The sequence below is a fragment of the Eubalaena glacialis genome, chromosome 8 (assembly GCF_028564815.1).
Source record: "Eubalaena glacialis isolate mEubGla1 chromosome 8, mEubGla1.1.hap2.+ XY, whole genome shotgun sequence".
Lineage (NCBI taxonomy): Eukaryota > Metazoa > Chordata > Mammalia > Artiodactyla > Balaenidae > Eubalaena > Eubalaena glacialis.
In genome coordinates, this window is record NC_083723.1 from 24,368,676 (window position 1) to 24,392,050 (window position 23,375).

Here is a 23,375-nt window from a genome sequence, read left to right on the forward strand (position 1 = left end):
TGTATCAGTTTCTTCACATAGAATCATTTCTGCCTGACTCCATGTTTTCTTAAGCTGTGATGAACAGACATAACGACACCTCAATCTAATTCTACTTTTTTTTTCCTTAGGCATATTTAAATATGCAAAGTTTTTTTTTCTTAGGCATATTTAAATATGTCCAGTTTCCGCACTTATCTGAAAGAGCTGCCCACCTTACAGGATATTGAGGGAATCAGAACGGTGAAGCTATGGGAAATAAGATTTTATAGCCGGTGATGATTTATCGATTCCTCCTCTTGGGTAAACCTCCAGCATACTTGGCTTTATGGTTTTAGGGTAGTGTGGTCCACACCACACAGTGTGAAATCCGGCAACAAAGTTGATAAATGCAAAATCAGTCTCAGCAATTTGCTAATCTTTCTTCATAGACTTTTAATGTAATCAAACAGGAACTCACAGATTGGGCATAACTGTTTCATTTAACAGAGGCTGCCATGTCCAAGAATGAAACATTTGAGATTAAAATGAAAATCATATTAAAATCTCACCTCATGCTTTCGGAAGACAACTGGCTGTATTATTTTGCATGGCTGAGCGTTATTTGTTTGTGACAGTGACGAGTAAATCAAGGAGCTTTGCACAGTATCTTGGTTTGCTGGCTTTATATAATTTGCTATTTTGCTCCAGGCTGTGCATCACTTTGAAAGAAAAGTTGTCCAATAAGATTATAAAACTGTTCTTGGTAGTTTTTTAAAAAACTCCAACAGTAGAAGTAGGCATTAGAAATTGTAGCATCATCCTACACAGCTGAAAGATTTGTAGAATATCTTCTCTAAATATATGTTCTCAATTTTGCTGTATGGAAAATTTCAGAGTTACGGCGAAGTGGGAGGAAAACCAGTAGGCCCATTAGGAATTCCAGTACTTGTCCATTCAGGTGTGTTTAATACTGCATTTTCTTCAACTAGAGTGGAAATACTGGGGGGAAAAACTTTGGAGAAAATGTGAGAATGAGAAAAGAATGTCTCATTTCTGACTATCAATTACATTTCCTTACATAATGCTATAATATCTATGATTTCTACAATGAAGTAAAAATAGTTTAGATAATTTTCATTTAATTTCAGTTATCTACCATGAGAATAATTTAAAAAGTGTGTAAAGAATTTTCCAGAATTGTACCAGCATATGTGTCATGGACAAATACAGTATCAATTAAGAACCACTATTGGACACACAAAAAATTTTTAAATAATCACAACCAAATTTCATTATATTAACTCTGTATTACTTAGTCAAAAATTTATTATAAATTTGGGGAAAAAGTGATTTTTAGACTGAGAGAGTTAATATACATTTAAAATGGTCTTTTATACTTCACAAATACGGCCAGTTGGTAATCATACTGATGACACTAAGACCTGGCAAGTTTTCAGAATTATTTCTGACACTAGTGGGTATGCTATTATCCAAAGATTGTTGGTAACTAATCTTTCATGATGTGTGTGAAATAAATAATTGCTTTTGAAAAATAGTATGTACTCATCAATGAAACTCCGTATGAAACATTAATATTTTCTTTTGGAAAACTTTTAAAAAAGGTACCTGGATCATTTCTTCCTCTATATGGTGACTTCAGGCTTCCATATGAAGGTCCAGTATAGGCAACTACAACATTAACAGGAAAATTCCTGAAGAGAAGCCCATCTGTCCAAAATCTCATCTATTATTTGGAACCCCACGGCAAAGTTAATAAATTACTGAGTCCCTTTCTTACAACGTTTCTATGTCTTAGTTCACAATAATCATTCCATTCTTGTAAGATGAGACCATGTTAGAGAGCCAAATATAGAAATCACAATAGCATGTTTACACAGGCCAAGGGCATACTGAAATAATCTCTTCCTTCCTGTTTGTGGTCATCACTAAGGGGTCAAGGGGTATCAAGGGAATTTTAACGAGATATGCATTTATTTCTTAGAAGTAGAAAGTGTTTCAAATAATTAAATATTTAAATTTATAATTAATTCATACTTTGATACTCACAAATTATTTTATTCTTAATAGGTATAAATTAGAGATTTTATTCCACATTTTCATTTGCAAATACCAAAAAATTTTTAAAGCTACATGATATTTATACCTGTAACTGAATTTCACCTGAACACACTTGAGGCCTGATCACTCATTTCATACAACTTGTTAAAACAGGCAAAATGAAAATGAACTCTGACTTATAATCAATCATGCAGAAGCTTTTTTGTAGGTGGTCTTAAAATCACATAATTGTGCAGAAGAATGAAACCTTAGAAATCAACCAGCTGTGCACGTATCTTCCTTCTATGCATGAGAAAAATGAATCTAGTAGAGATTATGATACTCATCCAAAGTCCCAGACCTACTTTAAAACAAAGAAATTAAGTCTCCTGACTCGCATATTAATGCTATAATGTTGCTTTTTAAAAAAATTATTTTATTTTATTTATTTATTTATTTTTTATTTTTGGCTGTGTTGGGTCTTCACTGCTGCGCGCGGGCTTTCTCTAGTTGCGGCGAGCGGGGGCTACTCTTCCGTTGCAGTGCGCGGACTTCTCATTGCAGTGGCTTCTCTTGTTGCAGAGCACGGGCTCTAGGCACGTGGGCTTCAGTAGTTGTGACATGAGGGCTCAGTAGTTGTGGCTCGCAGGCTCTAGAACGCAGGCTCAGTGGTTGTGGTGCATGGGCTTAGTTGCTCCACGGCATGTGGGATCTTCCTGGACCAGGGCTCGAACCCATGTCCCCTGCATTGGCAGGTGGATTCTTAACCACTGCACCACCAGGAAAGCCCTGTTGCTTTCTTTTTAGGTATGCACTGGTAATGTCAATATCAAAATGATGTCAAAACATAAATTACTTTAAAATCACTTATTTTAATTAATATGGAAGAAGTGAACTTTCATAGACATATGGGTTTGCAGTGCCTGCTTGTCATTTGTTGGTGGACTGTTGGCATAAAAGATTTTTAGGGTAACCCTTTTTGAAGCAACTGGATTTTATTACACTCACTATTCCTCTTTCTTATTGAGCAACAACAAACTTATCTGTCTCTTCCACATTACAACCCTTCAAATAGCCTAGACAGAGTAGAACAATGTAATAAGCAAACTCATGCTTTGGAATTAAATAAAAGTGAGCGTGTACTCATTGCTGACTTTGGGTGTCTTGATCAAAATTAATTTCTGAGAGTATCCTCTTTCATAAAATTGGCTTATTAGTATCTACCTCTTAGGATTTGGGTAGATTAACATATAAAGTACCTGATACATACTCTAACTTACAGTGAGCTCTCAACATTCTCTATTATTTGAAGCATGCTCCACCTCTTTTCCAAGAGACTTTTCAAGTATAATATGTTCCACTCCTTTAATCCTTTCTGGTGGAACATGAGTTTTAGATTCCTTACCCTCTGAACCACACTCCATGCAAGAGCCAATGTCCTTTTGAAACACTGTCCTACTGAAAATGGTGCCACAGATATCAGGTGATTTTATTGAGAGCACACATATTCTGATGTAGTAAGATAGGGGTGCAACATAGGTCTGCCTCAATCCTGGTACTTATTTCTAAATAGAACACTTTTCTTAATAGAGACCATGATTAGTTTGCCTCTTTTCTTCTTCTTTTCTTTTTTGTTTCTTGGGGGTTTTTTTGTAGCTTTATTACATTTTTTTTTTTTTAACCTATATTGAGCTTGTAGCAGTTAATTTGTTGCTACTTTTTTCACATCACCTCTTAGCAAACAGATTCTCCCACATACTACATGTGTATACTGCATGAATATAGTTGATTTTGAGCCTCAGTTGAAGATATCTGTTAAATTCCATTTTGCTCATTTGGGCCAAGCATTTCTGCTAGTTGAGATCACTTGGAATATTGACTTTCCTGTCACTATATCCTTCCAAATTCTGAATCTTACTCAAATGTGAAATGTTGCCTTATCTATCTTTACACAAATCCCTGATAAGAGCATTGAAGTGGAGAAGGTCAAGGGCAGGAAACTGTCAGGCCCATTCATCATCATAAGTCCTTGTTCACTATCTGTTGTTAATGATGCTAAATGTTGCCCATTAAATATGACAATTACTGCAGGTTTTTGTACATACTATTTATCCTGTTTAAGGAATTGTCTTCTATTCCTAGTGTGATAAAAGTTTTTATCTGGAATGGATAAAAAGAAGTTTATTTAGTGTGTGTGTGTGTGTGTGTGTGTAGGCGCACGCGTACGTGCGCACATGCGTGTATCTCCTGTCATAATCATGATCTTTCTCCTTTGATAATGTGAATATATTAATCTTCTAATAGTATTTCAACAAGGCATTCTTGAGATAACACCCTTCCCACCTCTGGCTTTTTTTTTTTTTTTAAGTACATTTTATACATTGTTGGACTCAGTTTGCTAATATTTTGGTTTGGTGTTTGGATCTGTATTTGTCAAGGAGATTGGCCAAATTTAGTTGTCAAGGTTATCAAATAATGCATTGAGAAGAATTTCCTTAAAAAGTTTATGTGATTTTAAAGTGATATGCTCATGAGATATCTCATAGAATTCATTTGTAAGGAAATGTGCATGAATTTACAGATATATTCCCATATTTTCTTTTGCCAAAAAAAATGCACTTATTTTTCCCAAATTTTAATTTTAATAATCTTATAAACCTATGGAAGATTCAGAAAATAATGCATTAGAAACCTATATTTTATACCTTTTATACCCTTCACCTTACCAAACACTGTGTCATTTGTCTTGTTTCATATATATATAAATTTACACAACACGTGTGTGTGTGTGTGTGTATATATATATATATATATATATATATACACACACATATTTATGCTTTGTTTTAAATAGAGCTGCAATGAACATTTTGGTACATGACTCTTTTTGAATTATGGTTTTCTCAGGGTATATGCCCAGTAGTGGGATTGCTGGGTCGTATGGTAGTTCTATTTTTAGTTTTTTAAGGAACCTCCATACTGTTCTCCATAGTGGCTGTATCAATTTACATTCCCACCAACAGTGCAAGAGTGTTCCCTTTTCTCCACACCCTCTCCAGCATTTATTGTTTCTAGATTTTTTGATGATGGCCATTCTGACCGGTGTGAGATGATACCTCATTGTAGTTTTGATTTGCATTTCTCTAATGATGAATGATGTTGAGCATTCTTTCATGTGTCTGTTGGCAATCTGTATATCTTCTTTGGAGAAATGTCTATTTAGGTCTTCTGCCCATTTTTGGATTGGGTTGTTTGTTTTTTTGTTATTGAGCTGCATGAGCTGCTTGTAAATCTTGGAGATTAATCCTTTGTCAGTTGCTTCATTTGCAAATATTTTCTCCCATTCTGAGGGTTGTCTTTTGGTCTTGTTTATGGTTTCCTTTGCTGTGCAAAAGCTTTTAAGTTTCATTAGGTCCCATTTGTTTATTTGTGTTTTTATTTCCATTTCTCTAGGAGCTGGGTCAAAAAAGATCTTGCTGTGATTTATGTCATAGAGTGTTCTGCCTATGTTTTCCTCTAAGAGTTTGATAGTGTCTGGCCTTACATTTAGGTCTTTAATCCATTTTGAGTTTATTTTTGTGTATGGTGTCAGGGAGTGTTCTAATTTCATACTTTTACATGTACCTGTCCAGTTTTCCCAGCACCACTTATTGAAGAGGCTGTCCTTTCTCCACTGTATATGCCTGCCTCCTTTATCAAAGATAAGGTGACCATATGTGCGTGGGTTTATCTCTGGGCTTTCTATCCTGTTCCATTGATCTATATTTCTGGTTTTGTGCCAGTACCATACTGTCTTGATTACGGTAGCTTTGTAATATAGTCTGAAGTCAGGGAGCCTGATTCCTCCAGCTCCATTTTTCTTTCTCAAGATTGCTTTGGCTATTCGGGGTTTTTTGTGTTTCCATACAAATTGTGAAATTTTTTGTTCTAATTCTGTGAAAAATGCCAGTGGTAGTTTGATAGGGATTGCATTGAATCTGTAGATTGCTTTGGGTAGCAGAGTCATTTTCACAATGTTGATTCTTCCAATCCAAGAACATGGTATATCTCTCCATCTATTTGTATCATCTTTAATTTCTTTCATCAGTGTCCTATAATTTTCTGCATACAGGTCTTTTGTCTCCTTAGGTAGGTTTATTCCTAGATATTTTATTCTTTTTGTTGCAATGGTAAATGGGAGTGTTTTCTTAATTTCACTTTCAGATTTTTCATCATTAGTGTATAGGAATGCAAGAGATTTCTGTGCATTAACTTTGTATCCTGCTACTTTACCAAATTCATTGATTAGTTCTAGTAGTTTTCTGGTAGCATCTTTAGGATTCTCTATGTATAGTATCATGTCACCTGCAAACAGTGACAGCTTTACTTCTTCTTTTCCGATTTGGATTCCTTTTATTTCTTTTTCTTCTCTGATTGCTGTGGCTAACACTTCCAAAACTATGTTGAATAATAGTGGTGAGAGTGGGCAACCTTGTCTTGTTCCTGATCTTAGTGGAAATGGTTTCAGTTTTTCACCATTGAGGACAATGTTGGCTGTGGGTTTGTCATATATGGCCTTTATTATGTTGAGGAAAGTTCCCTCTATGCCTACTTTCTGCAGGGCTTTTATCATAAATGGGTGTTGAATTTTGTCGAAAGCTTTCGCTGCATCTATTGAGATGATCATACAGTTTTCCTCCTTCAATTTGTTAATATGATGTATCACGTTGATTGATTTGCGTATATTGAAGAATCCTTGCATTCCTGGAATAAACCCCACTTGATCATGGTGTATGATCCTTTTAATGTGCTGTTGGATTCTGTTTGCTAGTATTTTGTTGAGGATTTTTGCATCTATGTTCATCAGTGATATTGGCCTGTAGTTTTCTTTCTTTGTGGCATCTTTGTCTGGTTTTGGTATCAGGGTGATGGTGGCCTCGTAGAATGAGTTGGGGAGTGTTCCTCTCTCTGCAATATTTTGGAAGAGTTTGAGAAGGATACGTGTTAGCTCTTCTCCAAATGTTTGATAGAATTCGCCTGTGAAGCCATCTGGTCCTGGGCTTTTGTTTGTTGGTAGATTTTTAATCACAGTTTCAATTTCAGTGCTTGTGATTGGTCTGTTCATATTTTCTATTTCTTCCTGGTTCAGTCTCGGCAGGTTGTGCATTTCTAAGAGTTTGTCCATTTCTTCTAGGTTGTCCATTTTATTGGCATAGAGTTCCTTGTAGTAATCTCTCATGATCGTTTGTATTTCTGCAGTGTCAGTTGTTACTTCTCCTTTTTCATTTCTGATTCTATTGATTTGAGTCTTCTCCCTTTTTCTCTTGATGAGTCTGGCTAATGGTTTATCAATTTTGTTTATCTTCTCAAAGAACCAGCTTTTAGTTTTATTGATCTTTGCTATTGTCTCCTTCATTTCTTTTTCAGTTATTTCTGATCTGATCTTTATGATTTCTTTCCTTCTGCTAGCTTTGGGGTTTTTTTGTTCTTCTTTCTCTAATTGCTTTAGGTGCAAGGTTAGTTTGTTTATTCGAGATGTTTCCTGTTTCTTGATGTAGGCTTGTATTGCTATAAACTTCCCTCTTAGAACTGCTTTTGCTGCATCCCATAGGTTTTGGGTCGTCATGTCTCCATTGTCATTTGTTTCTAGGTATTTTTTGATTTCCCCTTTGATTTCTTCAGTGATCACTTCGTTATTAAGTAGTGTATTGTGTAGCCTCCATGTGTTTGTATTTTGTACAGATCTTTTCCTGTAATTGATATCTAGTCTCATAGCATTGTGGTCGGAAAAGATACTTGATACAATTTCAATTTTCTTAAATTTACCAAGGCTTGATTTGTGACCCAAGATATGATCTATCCTGGAGAATGTTCCATGAGCACTTGAGAAAAATGTGTATTCTGTTGTTTTTGGGTGAAATGTCCTATAAATATCAATTAAGTCCATCTTGTTTAATGTATCATTTAAAGCTTGTGTTTCCTTATTGATTTCCATTTTGGATGATCTGTCCATTGGTGAAAGTGGGGTGTTAAAGTCCCCTACTATGATTGTGTTACTGTCAATTTCCCCTTTTATGGCTGTTAGCATTTGCCTTATGTATTGAGGTGCTCCTATGTTGGGTGCATAAATATATACAATTGTTATATCTTCTTCTTGGATCGATCCCTTGATCATTATATAGTGTCCTTCTTTGTCTCTTGTAATAGTCTTTATTTTAAAGTCTATTGTGTCTGATATGAGAATTGCTACTCCAGCTTTCTTTTGATTTCCATTTGCATGGAATATATTTTTCCATCCCCTCACTTTCAGTCTGTATGTGTCCCTAGGTCTGAAGTGGGTCTCTTTTAGACAGCATATATACGGGTCTTGTTTTTGTATCCATTCAGCCAGTCTGTGTCTTTTGGTGGGAGCATTTAATCCATTTACATTTAAGGTAATTATCGATATGTATGTTCCTATTCCCATATTCTTAAATGTTTTGGGTTTGTTATTGTAGGTGTTTTCCTTCTCTTGTGTTTCTTGCCTAGAGAAGTTCCTTTAGCATTTGTTGTAAAGCTGGTTTGGTGGTGCTGAACTCTCTCAGCTTTTGCTTGTCTGTAAAGGTTTTAATTTCTCCATTGAATCTGAATGAGAATCTTGCTGGGTAGAGTAATATTGGTTGTAGGTTTTTCTCCTTCATCACTTTAAGTATATCCTGCCACTCCCTTCTGGCTTGCAGAGTTTCTGCTGAAAGATCAGCTGTTAACCTTATGGGGATTCCCTTGTGTGTTATTTGTTGTTTTCCCCTTGCTGCTTTTAATATGTTTTCTTTATATTTAATTTTTGATAGTTTGATTAATATGTGTCTTGTCATGTTTCTCCTTGGATTTATCCTGTATAGGACTCTCTGTGCTTCCAGGACTTGATTAACTATTTCCTTTCCCATATTAGGGAAGTTTTCAACTATAATCTCTTCAAATATTTTCTCAGTCCCTTTCTTTTTCTCTTCTTCTTCTGGGACCCCTATAATTCGAATGTTGGTGCGTTTAATGTTGTCCCAGAGGTCTCTGAGACTGTCCTCAGTTCTTTTCATTCTTTTTTCTTTATTCTGCTCTGCAGTAGTTATTTCCACTATTTTATCTTCCAGGTCACTTACCCATTCTTCTGCCTCAGTTATTCTGCTATTGATCCCATCTAGAGTATTTTTAATTTCATTTATTGTGCTCTTCATCGTTGCTTGGTTCCTCTTTAGTTCTTCTATGTCCTTGTTAAATGTTTCTTGCATTTTGTCTATGCTATTTCCAAGATTTTGGATCATCTTTATTATCATTATTCTGAATTCTTTTTCAGGTAGACTGCCTATTTCCTCTTCATTTGTTAGGTCTGGTGTGTTTTGACCCTGCTCCTTCATCTGCTGTGTGTTTTTCTGTCTTCTCATTTTGCTTATCTTACTGTGTTTGGGGTCTCCTTTTCACAGGCTGCAGGTTCGTAGTTCCCGTTGTTTTTGGTATCTGTTCCCAGTGGCTAAGGTTGGTTCAGTGGGTTGTGTAGGCTTCCTGGTGGAGGGGACTGGTGCCTGTGTTCTGGTGGATGAGGCTGGATCTTGTCTTTCTGGTGGGCACGTCCACGTCTGGTGGTGTGTTTTGGGGTGTCTGTGGCCTTATGATTTTAGGCAGCCTCTCTGCTAATGGATGGGGCTGTGTTCCTGTCTTGCTAGTTGTTTGGCATAGGGTGTCCAGCACTGTAGCTTGCTGGTCGTTGCGTGAAGCTGGGTCTTGATGTTGAGATGGAGGTGTCTGAGAGATTTTCGCCATTTGGTATTACATGGGGCTGGGAGGTCTCTTGTGGACCAGTGTCCTGAAGTTGGCTCTCCCACCTCAGAGGCACAGCCCTGATGCCTGGCTGGAGCACCAAGAGCCTTTCATCCACATGGCTCGGAATAAAAGGGAGAAAAAATAGAAAGAAAGAAAGAGGATAAAATAAAATAAAATAGAATAAAGCTGTTATAATAAAAAATAAGAAAAAAAATTATTAAGAAAAATTTTTATTAAGAAAAAAATTTATTTTAATTTTTAAAATAAATTTATTAATTTTTTATAATAAAAATAAGGAAAAAATTATTAAGAAAAAAAATTTTTATTTTTTTAAAATAAAAATAAGAAAAATTATTTAGGAAAAAATTATTAAGAAAAAATTTATTAAGAAAAAAAAAATTTTTTTAAGTAAAAAAAAACAACAACAACAAAAAATGGATGGACCGAACCCTAGGACAAATGGTGAAAGCAAAGCTATACAGACAAAATCTCACCCAGAAGCATACACATATACACTCACAAAAAAAGGAAAAGGGGAAAAATTAATATATCCTGCTCCCAAAGTCCACCTCCTGAATTTGGGATGCTTTGTTGTCTATTCAGGTATTCAACAGATGCAGGTACATCAAGTTGTTTGTGGAGCTTTAATCCGCTGCTTCTGAGGCTGCTGGGAGAGATTTCCCTTTCTCTTCTTTGTTCGTACAGCTCCCGGGGTTCAGCTTTGGATTTAGACCCGCCTCTGCGTGTAGGTCGCCTGAGGGCGTCTGTTCTTCGCTCACACAGGACGGGGTTAAAGGAGCAGCTGATTCGGGGGCTCTGGCTCACTCAGGCCGGGGGGGAGGGAGCGGTACAGAGGAGGCAGGGCGAGCCTGCGGCGGCAGAGGCCAGCGTGACGTTGCAGCAGCCCGAGGCACGCCGTGCGTTCTTCCCGGGGAAGTTGTCCCTGGATCACAGGTGCCTGGCAGTGGCGGGCTGCACAGACTCCCGGGAGGGGTGGTGTGGAGAGTGACCTGTGCTTGCACACAGGCTTCTTGGTGGCGGCAGCAGCAGCCTTAGTGTCTCATGCCCGTCTCTGGGGTCCGCGCTGATAGCCGCGGCTCGCGCCCGTCTCTGGAGCTCGTTTAGGCGGCGCTCTGAATCCCCTCTCCTTGCGCACCGTGAAACAAAGAGGCAAGAAAAAGTCTCTTGCCTCTTCGGCAGCTGCAGACTTTTTCCCAGACTCCCTCCCGGCTATCTGTGGTGCGCTAACCCCTTCAGGCTGTGTTCACGCCGCCAACCCCAGTCCTCTCCCTGCGATCCTACTGAAGCCCGCGCCTCAGCTCCCAGCCCCCGCCTGCCCCGTCGGGTGAGCAGACAAGCCTCTCAGGCTGGTGAGTGCTGCTCGGCTCCGAGCCTCTGTGCGGGAATCTCTCCGCTTTGCCCTCTGCACCCCTGTGGCTGCGCTCTCCTCTGTGGCTCCGAAGCTTCCCCCCTCCTCCACCCGCAGTGTCCGCCCACGAAGGGATTCCTAGTGTGTGGAAACCTTTCCTCCTTCATGGCTCCCTCCCACTGGTGCAGGTCCCGTCCCTATTCTTTTGTCTCTATTATTTCTTTTTTCTTTTGCCCTACCCAAGTACGTGGGGAGTTTCTTGCCTTTTGTGAGGTCTGACGTCTTCTGCCAGCGTTCAGTGGGGATTCTGTAGGAGCAGTTCCACGTGTAGATGTATTTCTAATGTATCTGTGGTTAGGAAGGTGATCTCCGCGTCTTACTCTTCCGCCATCTTGCCCAGATCCCCCCCCTCCATTCTTTATAAATAAATACAACTGCAAATATTTGGCTTTTCCTCTGGAACTTTCAAATTGCTATGGTGCAAATAGTTCATTGCTTTGAGACGATTTGAAACTCTCCAAGTAGACCTTTTCTTCCTGTTTTCTCTCCATTTACTGAAAAGCAATTTTAAACATTTGTATTAAAAATATTTGTGCACCCACAAGATTGATATCTTTAGAAACAAAATAAAATATTGTAAAATATTTTAAAACAAAAATGTATTGATATTACAAAAAGGAAAGAACGACTTTAATTTAAAAAATTGGAAGCCTTATTCAGGAATAAGTTCTACATGTTGTTCACAAGATTCTTATCACTAGTGATGAGAAAGAATTTTTTTTCTTTCTAATTCTGCTAATTCTTCTTTGCAAGTTTTAAGTGTAACATAATTATTCCAGGGGATCTGTGTATGTGATCACATCCACAGACAGGCATTGACTCTATTGGTGTAATAGAAATTCAGAACAGAACTTCTTAAACTTGTTGAATTTATACTCTAGCCAGTGACTCAGGAACACCTCCAGTTTTCTGCATCCACTCCCACTCATATATAGAAATACTTTTTAAAAATAAAGACCTATTTAAACAAATAAAATATAAATAACAACTTTGATATGAATTTTATGTCCTCTTTCCTCCTGATGTACATAAAAGGAAGAAAACCTGTATACATTTACTGACATTCAATTTATTTCAGATCTAGGAATCTATTATACAGTAAGAGTTAAACCACGTTTGTCTGGATTTTTACAATTCACCAAATGCTTTGACACCCATCATTTCTCTGAGGTTATGTGTCTAGCTGAGGTCATTCAGAGAAGTGAAAAAAGCATAACACTTGATGAAAATATTAACAAATCAATTTTACCTCAAATGGCTTAAAAACACATTCTACTCTACCAGAATTGTAAATTGTATTCTCTCCACTCTGCCAGGTGGATAAACCTATTTAGCTAATTCTGCTTTGCAAGTTTTATTTTATCAATTATTTTCTAACAGGCTTTTACATAGTGTCAGAATTATTATAATTCTCCTACTGTCATACTAAAACAATGGAACATCTTCTAAAACATCCACTTGTTGAATAAGTGGGCCAATTTGGAAAATTTGATGTTGATTAGTAAGTAAATATAAACATATTTAAAGTAGATTAAGAAATTTTAGACTCCATCCAGGTTCATGTTTCTAAGAGCCAGATGACTAGAATAATATTTTAAAATGATAAAACTCAGACGGCACCATTAAAAAAATGATAGTGTGATGCTTATAAGATAGCACATAAAAAAATAAAAAATAAATGGTTTTAGAACTAAAGGAATAGAACACCAGTGATGAACAGTCCATGACAATGTTGGGAATCACTGGCTAAAAGCTCATTACAATATCATAACTAAAAATTGTAGAGTGAATGAGGCAAGGTTTCAGATATGAAGAAAGAACGAAACTAATTTTTTCCCTATACTTCGCAGCTTTGAATCTAACTAGCTCATGTGATAGAAATTTGTAAAAGTAAAAAAAAAAGTAATGTGGTAAATAAATAAATTTGAACTGAAATTTGAAATAATAAATATAAAGAAAGGAGACAGGAAAAACAAACATGATCCACATTGATTTCACAATCAAATGACACGTATTTCTTTTGAATAGAATACAAGTTTAATCAAACATTTGTAAATTAAGATTTAAAAAAAACTAACATAGGAAGTTTACAAAAGAGAACAGCTTATTCATTAACATTTGTTTTTCTTATAAAAATGCACTCTTCCTGGGGCACCTTTACAGGCTAATTTTTTTTTAAAGTATATGACATTATTGTCTTGATAGCAGTTATCAAATGAGCCAGGAATGTATGTCATCTCCAGTGTTTCCTAGAAGCCTGCTTCTAGGAACAGATTTTGCATCTCTTCTATAATTTTACTGAATGTCTGAAAGGTACAGTAAAAGAGAATCTGTCTGCAAGGTGATCCTTTAGTTGTAAAGTGCACTTTGATATAGGTAGCTCTTCAGATTAAGTGAAATCTTGTGTCCAATAATACACATGGTATATCTACAGCACATGTTAAATTTGGAAAGTTGTGTTAAAGCACTTAGAAATTCGTTGGATAACAAGAGGATCAACATAAAGAATGAATTCTGTTGAAAATTTTTTCAGATTTTTAATTTTTATAAAAATAGAGCTAGACTCAGGGACTGATTACTACCAACGCTTACCTGGTTAGTCCCACATGACATCCGCTCACTGATAAACTTAAAAACAGTTGCTCAGACCAGACTGATGAGTGAGAATCATTGTCTCAATGATGGGAGAAATTAGATAGATTTCATTAGTGAGGGGATTTGAGGGTGGGAAGGTTTTGTTTAGTTCCACTGAATGCTTTTATGATAATGAGGCCAAATTGAATATAAAGATTATAGGTTAGAGAATTTGCTCTCAATTCAAAACATGAGAATTGAAGCAGAGTTGTTACAAAACTTTATTGTTTTGAACTTTGACAACTTAATCATTAGATATAGAACTCATATAGAGTCCAGAAGGGAAAATTTAGTCAAGTGTTTGGACATTGAAATGTGAAAAGTTAAAGAGAATTTGATTCATTTTGTGTAAATAAGATGTGACAGAAAAGTTCGGTGACATATTGTTGGAACCAGATGAATCCAAGCTTATTGTATGGTAACATTGGAAATGAATTTGTGCAATTGTGATTGTTTTAGGAAAGTTAAAGATGTAATAGTACCACTAAGATTCTTTGATATCTCTTTTATTTATTTATTTATTTATTTAATTTATTTTTGGCTGTGTTGGGTCTTCATTGCTGCGAGCGGGCTCTCTCTAGTTGCGGCGAGCGGGGGCTACTCTTATATTTCTTATAAAATGTTACCCTTTCCTCTTTATCTAGCCCACCACTTTAATCTAAAAATAATTGGTATATTGAAAATGTCTCTTCTTTTGAAATTTTATTCAAACATAGGGATTCTTAATGTATTGTATCACCATTCCTGTGCCATTGTTCTTAGTACAAGAAGGACGCAGAATGCATTTGCAGAAATGCTTGGTTTTCCCTCTCATCTTTTGTTTTCTCTATGTCCACTTATTACTTTGACTCTTGATCAAAGCCTCGGAGAATACTCTGGAGTGTTAGGGAAGGTCTATTTTCTGATTTCATAAGAGCTGACCCCTACATCTTTCCAACTTATCAGCCTCTCTTGGTGGTTACTTGCAAGTGCCGTGGGCAAGTGTGAGGCCTCAGGACTTGGGCATAAAGGGAGAAAACATTTCCTTTCCTTGGAGGAGCAAGTGCTGGGAATGCTATAGTTCGTTTTTGTGATACTCTTGTTACAGGGAGCAAATTAGACACAGTAAAGGGACACACAGACACACACACATACACACAAATGAGAGCATTTTGTTGTGTGAAAGGTTCACAATTCTGAAATAAAATGAAGTCCTTTTGTGTATAACTAAGAGTAGGAGAAAACATACAACTATGATTAAATTAAAGCTGTTTTGTATTCTTTTCATAGGTCTTTATTTTATTTCAAAAATATATTTATCTTCTAGTGACTATAACATGTTAAAATTTTTAGAAAAATGTGTGGCATCTAGATTGTTTTTATTCTTTCAATTCATTAAACATTTATTAAGTTTATAGTTGTGGTAAAATATTGTGCTGAATTTTGAGGGAATAAAAGATAGAAGAGATGTAACTCCTGACCTGAATGAATATTTAAATATCCTAAAAGGATTTAAATGGAGTATTTTTCAATCATACAGACAATATCACAGGCAGTATTCAGAAGCCTAAATAATATTATTCGTATAATTTAAAGTACTTTATCATTACTCTCCAAATAACTTGAGACTAATTGGTTTTAACAGTACAAGTAATTAAATAACATATTAGTGTTCATATCAAACAACTCAACATATTTTCAAACAAAATGACATAAATCTTTATAACTTATAATTAAAGGGTTGTTTTCCATATAAAAAGTTGGTATTCAGGAAATGACTAGGGTAAAATAAAATAATAAATGTCCATGAGTTTTATTAAAAATAATAAAAGATTATTGACATAGAGAAATTGAACCACCTAGTAAATATTTGTCTCTGTGCTTAACAAAAGACATGTAATAAAATGCTAAACAAACATGTAAATATTTATAGAGCACACAAAGTCAAGTTCCAAACACATTTTGATAATAAATCTCCCATATGGTAGTACCCTTGAAATTAAAGTTTGAGAAAAGTAAATAAATCACAATTGAAAAAAAATCAGAGTTTTAAAGGCAAAAGAAAAAAAAAGGTATTACCTAATAACAGCAACTTTACAGTTCTTGCATCTCGCTCAGCATCTTCCTGAAGCTTTTTCTCCAGTTCTTTTGATCTTTTGGCTGACTCCTTGCTCTCTGAACTAATTCCACTTCCCATCTTGTAGTGTTTGATACTTGTCAGTTTATTTGCTCAAACTTTTTGAAATGTAGAGCACAGCTCTGGTTTGGACATAGGATGTAAGAGCAATGCTCTGCTGAAATACCCAATAGCCCATTCCCTCATTTTCTAAGACTCTGCTTTGACTAAGGAGATGTTTTCGAGCTGTCACCTGATCAAAGGGTAAAACCATACAACCCTATGGCAGCTAAAGAGAAAATTCTTTATGCTTTCAGATTAAATGGTTACTTTTCACACATCTTCAAACCTGCTCTTCTTCCTTAAAGAATAGCATACAATAATGTAGAAAGTTGTCAAAATCTGTACACTAAAGATAATCTGAAATGAACAGTTCAAATAGAATGTTTCTGACTAATAAGCAATCTTTATTACATGATTTAAAGTTATAATTACTAATGAACAAGATTGTGTCTTGTCTTTAGATATATGAGTCTTGAAATTCTTCATAATCACCCTAATATCACTATCAAATGACTCAAAATGACTGACACTTAGTATCTGTCAGCCAACTAGAAAACAGCTTTTTATTTAAAAAATGGAAATAAATACATGTAGTTCTTACATCTATACACATTGCTGTGTTGCCAAACATAGCATTCAACACACAGTGCTCTTAAATTATTTATTTTCATCTCTTAGGATCGATTTCTATAAATAGAGCTTTTACTGCTTGTGAGAAAGTCAATCCATCAACATTAATTGAGGATCTGCTTGGTGTAGACACTGAAATGTGTTTGATTCAGGCAGTACATTAACTCTTTGGGGCCATTAAGCAACAGCTGCTCTGCTGGAAGGACTTTGATTGATTTGGTACCGAGGGAATAAAAAGCAATATTCTTTTTAACACTAGGTCATTTGGTTTCTCCTGAAAAGTAAGAACAGTAAATACACCTAAATATGTTCCATGCCTTTTGACTACCCCAATAGATCCCATGTCCTTCTTGATGATCTGCAAGCTTGGGGACAGAGATTCTGTTGTATGATTTTTTGTTTATGTGAAGCATAAAGTGCTTAGGTAGCCAAGTGATGTTTTCCTTATAAACAGAGTTGGCTACCTGTGGCAGCAGGCAAATCTCTCAGTGCACATTTTGGGACTTGTGAACATGCCTAACCGGGAAATGTTAGAATATAGTCAGTCCATCAGCATGTTGGTGCTGTTCTTGTGGGACCGTGGGCAAAGTCTGAACAGGTGAATTTTTGCATATTCATAGAACAAGGTAACAGGCTGTCAAATGCAATACATAGTCCTGCTTTGTTTACTTTTTCACATAAAATATTAGGCTGTCAATACATAAGTGTAGTCAAAACTTTCTGGATTTCATCCATCCAAAGCCATGTTATGATAGTGTAAGGATGTGGAAAGGTAGGTATGTGAGGGTCCATGCAAATCACGTGGTGTTGCTTTTACAATGCAAAGGGCCTGCCCCAAGGGAACAAGATTTGCAATGACTTCTTTATTTATACTCACCCACGAACACAGAGTCCATGCTAACTGCAACACAAGATCACAAACGTTAAAATCTTTTATTTATTTTTCTTATAAATTTATTTATTTTATTTATTTATTTTTGGCTGCATTGGGTCTTCCTTGCTGCACGCAGGCTTTCTCTAGTTGCGGTGAGTGGGGGCTACTCCTCGTTGCAGTGCGCGGGCTTCTCATTGCGGTGGCTTCTTTCGTTGTGGAACACGGGTTCTAGGTGCACGGGCTTCAGTAGTTGCAGCACGCGGGCTCAGTAGTTGTGGCTTGCGGGCTCTAGAGCGCAGGCTCAGTAGTTATGGCACATGGGCTTAGTTGCTCTGCGGCATGTGGGGTCTTCCTGGACCAGGGATCAAACCCGTGTCCCCTGCATTGGCAGGCGGATTCTCAACCACTGCGCCACCAGGGAAGCCCCCGTTAAAATCTTTTTGCCTTTTGTTTTTACATAAAAATTGAATGTAAAGTACCTTGAATATAAAAGACTCTTGCATGTTCCATAGCAATTATGAATGGATAAGGTACTTTGTATAATTGCATTCAGGTAAATATACCCCATAGCTTTTTGGTGGGGACATACCCTGGCTTTGAAAGGGTATGCGTTTTAGTAGGACTTCCTAAGGGTGTTACTGACAAAAACGGACCAGCTCTTTCAGGAGTAGAATTGTGCATTTTCTGCACTGTATAAAATTACGAATTTCCACTTTTCTGTGTAACCCAGAATGTTTAGTCATCAACTTTATGAGATTATTATGTGATTTTTTTAATCAGTGACTAAAATAATCTTGACATAAAATTCAACATGTGTCTATATTTAAGGGAGGGAGGCTGGAGAAAGCCAGAGAAAAGAGAAAGGCTTCTTTCCCATCCCTCTCCCCTGGGTGCCTGGGACACAGCTTCAATAATGAGCCGAGGTTAATACAGCTATTAATCCTTGTTGCTTCACTTGGGATTATGGCTTTCTGGACCCAAGAAAATGATGACAATAAAACAGTAAATTCTGCTAGAGTGAGCACAACATCTTATTAGCTTGGATGTCCTCCATAGTATTTGGCACAGTGCTAACCAGAGGAAATGTTCAAAAATTATTTCTTTTTAATAAATTGATAGAGACCTGGGGCCTTTTTTGTGTGTGCTCTGCTGAGGTGACAGTATGGTTAGCATTTCTTTCCAAGGTTCAACGTCATAGTGGGTCTATCTCAACACCCTAAAAATTTTAGAGTGACTCAAAAAATCAACAAAAAAGCCCAATTTTAGTCAGAAATTATGTCAATATCTATTGATACAATGACAACTGTTAGCCCAATATTTACCCCCTTTTATTTCTCAGCCTTAAAAATAACACCAGCACACTCCCTTTCTATTGTTAAACCTTGCTCCACAGTAAGGGAAAATTGATAGACGATGCCAATAGGAAAAGGTAACTAAATTCGATGTTTTTGTTCAAGGAAAAATATGGCCATACATTTTATTCTTTAAAACAGAAACATAAAGCTATTCAAGACCATATCATGTTAGAGTTTTATATATTGACAAGGTAAAAAAGGCAGATTACTTTGTGTACACACATACACACACATACACACACACACACACAGATACACACCTATGTGCATGCACAACCCAAACATACACACAAAGCAAAACACACTGTTGGAGCATCATGGTCTTTTAAAATAGTCATTCAAAAATGACTTCTAAGAACATCGTTGCCTTTAAAAAAAGAGTCACAAACCTGATTGGCAACATCTTCTTTGGGCAACAGGCTGTGCAAGAAAGAAAATTGAGGAGGTAAGATACAGAGAGTGAGTCCTCAGCGCTAAAGGTCACTGAAATACTGCAAGCTTATATGGTGTCATAATTTTTCCTCTGGCTATTTTTGGTCAGGGTCTCTGTTGAATCTTCAGACTGGGACATTAGCCTTTAAACAGTTTGAATAATCACCATTTTACATTTATATTTCAACATCTAGCTTGAGATAATGTGCGATTATTTACCATTTGCTTTTAGTATTGAGATGTCAACCTACGTTTTTAGAGATGTCTCTTTTGCCGGTATTACCGGATCTAAAATAGTCATCAAGCTGGATTTCCCCTGAGATTGTGACATGTGGCTGACTTCAATAAGTGGCTTCAGTGGCTCAGCTCCTTCTGAAAATTGTCAAATCAGGTTGCCATCTGTATTATTCTTTATTTTGTTTCCATATCTAATAGGAGGTGTTGACTTCAGGCATTGGGTCCCTGGGCGGTTTGAGTCCTGGCTCCCTTAGCAATGACCTTTATCCTTGTGTATTCCCATGATATTTGAGGCGAACTATCCCTCCTTTGCTAATTGTACTCAGATGTGCACTTCTGGGAGCTCTGTGCATGGTATTTCCTCCAGAGAGCTCATGTCTTTGGGGACTTCCTGAGAGCAGTCTTTCCATCTTGAGGGAATAGGGCAAAAATTGGTGTTAGTTAGTACGTTCAGATGGTGGTATAAGTTTACAGTGCCAGCCTTAAGCAGCTCTTATATCTTCAGAGGTAGTGCAAATATGTATTTTTATTCATTGCAGTTGATTCCTACCTTTATTTTTCTACATACTCCTCTTTATGGATTAGGATGTAATTATATACCATGATTATTGGAAATAAAAAATGTTACAAGCCTAACTGACAAAGGAGATAATTATATCCTGTGGGACCTCTTCCTGTCCCAAATTGTCTCTTTAAAAACCAAAACTTTTATATTTCTTTAATGCAACATTTCCACCACAACTTCTTATTTATCACTGTCTCCTATATTAATCCTACCACCATGCACTCAATAATATAGTCAGCACCACCCAACTCTCCAAATGTACTTCCCATGACTTCTCATAACACATTCTCTATTAGAGCCGGGCTTTTACCTCCTTCCTAATTAGGTGTCGCAACTTAGCTTTCACTCATGCTTTTTATTCTCACTAGGAATATCTTGATCTTCCATGGCTGACTTTTTCTCATATAATCATCCTTTAAGAGAGAACCTAATCTGTATATTCTCCAATATGCTTCACATCTACTATCCCCCATTAAGTGATTCTTTACTTTTCAGATCCCTAAGAGGAATCTGCTGCCGATCAGTTTGTCCATCCTCATTAACTAGGCAGAGTATTTTGCAGTGACCATGCCCTCTGGTACCTCTCTTCTGTTTGTAAGCTCCAAACTGAGAGTACATAGAAGAAAATCTTGTTTATTGAAAGAATTAGCAAATAGTGAGTGATCAGTAGATATATGCTGTTTGACAGCTCTTTGCTCCATCTTGGAAATGCACGATTCTCCTTCCCAAATGATTGCAAATGTGAAATATTACCTCTAGAATGGCAGGAATTCATCTATTCAACAATTGATATATTTAACCATTGTTACATACCAGGCATGGGAGATTCAGCAATAAACGAATTAGATGCCTCCTCTCACAGAGCTCAAATTCTAGTGTGTGAGTGTGTAGGGGGGTTCACACAGACAATAAACACACTAAATATTTCAAGGATATAGAATTATAGATGGTGACACGTGTTTAAAAAAAAAAAGCAGAGAATGAACATAAGGAGTATGGGGGTAGTGGTAAGGATGAGTGATTCGAATTTTATGTAATACATCCAAGAAAGACCAAACTGAAAAGGTAATTGTTTCAGGTCAAGTTCCATAAAAACTGACTTTTATATGAAAAAGGCATGCAGAAAGTTTACTGGAAAGTGTTCTTTGGAATCATCCATGTGAGTGAGTGAAGGAAGCAATATTGGCGAAATGAGAAACTGGAGTGCAGTGGAGTTGCAACAGGGAACTTAGCCAACCCTCTGGGGAGCTTCAAAGCTGAGATGGTCCTTCAGCTTTATGCTGAAATGGAGCACAAAGCCTGGGGCACTCCACTCCATTTAAGGACCATGACAGCTGGGGCCTGGGTGGGGACAGTAACAGAGGCTCCCATCTGACGTTCCTCACTACGCTAACTCTTACTGTACAAGCCAAAAAAGCAAAATGGGGAGTCTGCCATGTACATTCATTCCAACTGCGATATATACTCATTCCAATTATACATTCAGGGAATTGAGAAATAACTACTGGCTGGGTCTGTGAATCCACTGGGCCCACTGTGACATTGATGTGGTCCGGGATACACTTATTACCTGGTTCCCATATGTCTCCACTCTAACATGAGGGCCGCAATGCTACTGCTGGTCCCCACGTATCAAAGTCCAATCAGACCTCCTAGGATTTGCTTAGTGAATCTTCATTCTATACATTTGTCATGGTGTTGAAGATTTCTCCTTCATGAGGATCTTTCAGTATTTGGGATCTGGCTCTGAGAAATAGCTCAGTTCTGGAAACAGGATAAGGGATCAAGACATTTTTTGACATTATCCCTCTAATAATTATCCTTGACTCTTGGGGTTGTTTAAATTCAGCAGTACTCATATGGCCTGTTCATTTATTTTGGTCTTAAGAACACTCTGTTCTATTAACTATGTCCATAGGTCTCTGCATATCAGGCTCTGCTGGCTGCCACTCTGACCTTTACTCTCCTTATAATATTACACCTGCTTTGGTGCTCATAATTAAATGCTGGTACCCGGTTTCTATTATTTTGGGGTCTTATAATTCCCATTGCTTTGAGGAAACCTAGGTCAGTAATTGCATTTTCTGTCTTCAACCTCTGCCTATAAAGAACCATCTCAATAATGCTGAAATTCCTCCCCCCACTAGTGCATTCCTTACTATTTTAATACATGGAAATCTATTTGATCATTTCCTAAACTCTGATTATTTTTCCAATCTAGGAAGCCAACTTCTCTGAGTCTTTTGTTGCCTTCCTCTACCATTTGCCCTGGGACAACACTATATCTAGGCTTCTAAGAGCCATCCTAGAAAATATGTTGGTACTGTCTCCTAGGGGGGTCGGCATCCTGTATCATAGGAAAGGGCTTCTGTATGATACTTCTCCTTTATCCAACCTTATGTTCCACCTTCCTTTGATCTAGCACCCTTAAAATCCAAATATATATAGGAATGTATATAAATATACATATACACTCATCTAGCTCCTGCAAGTACATGTTGCTTAGTTTCTGGAGCTCTTTTGGTTTGTGAGCTCTTTCTTCTGGTAGCAGGTCCAGAACTTCCCTGGTCAGGTTATGTCAGAAGTAGATTATAGTTATTAACCTGGTCTCCTGAAGCAGTGGGTATAGATCCTCATTAGATTGAATATTACCTTATAAGACAAAGGACTCTGCATTGTCTTCATGCAAGAGGGGGTGTTATCTTCAAAAGGGAATTGTGTAACACTTTTGCTAGCTCAGAAGGTCCAAGTAGAATCTAAGGATTCAAGAGTTTTTGATGCATCAACTCAGGCGTCGCTATTCTAATTATCTAGGTCCCATTCCTTTCCATGAAGACCTTGACTTTGGTGTTACAGTCTTGCCAAGGTTGAAAATTCAATCTTCTGTTGGACTCGCCTATCTTTATAATTAAGTCCTATGCCTGATGATTACTTTTTCCACCTTCATCTCTACAGGAGATCCTCTGACTTTTGGACTTTGCATTAAGTTTCTGATTAATCACCCTTGGCCTTCCATTGTCATTTTTCAGTGAATTGATAGCTCCCAGCAACAACCATGATGCTACCGTCCTTATAATTTCTACTTGCCCTAACTCTTTCAAACACTGAGATTTTTCTTACTTATATATCGTCTCTCACTGATCTCCAATCTCAGATTACTACCAGTGAAATTTTAAAAAACTTAACTGCTATTGCAAGCCGGGGGCTATCAGTCATAAACCTACCACCAGTAATGGAGCCTAATTGCCCAGCTGGCTGAAGGTTGAGGG

The 23,375-nt window shown here is 37.0% G+C and overlaps 1 protein-coding gene across 1 annotated transcript in view; it reads right to left on the reverse strand.

Moving 5' to 3' along the window:
- The window catches only part of LOC133097016 (guanine nucleotide-binding protein G(t) subunit alpha-3-like), a 47,644-nt gene extending 31,613 nt beyond the window's left edge, over nucleotides 1-16,031 (reverse strand). The window contains 1 exon segment of the mRNA XM_061199017.1: nucleotides 15,914-16,031. Within this exon segment, the coding sequence (XP_061055000.1) occupies nucleotides 15,914-16,031 (118 nt within the window).
- Between the last annotated feature and the right edge of the window lie 7,344 nt (nucleotides 16,032-23,375).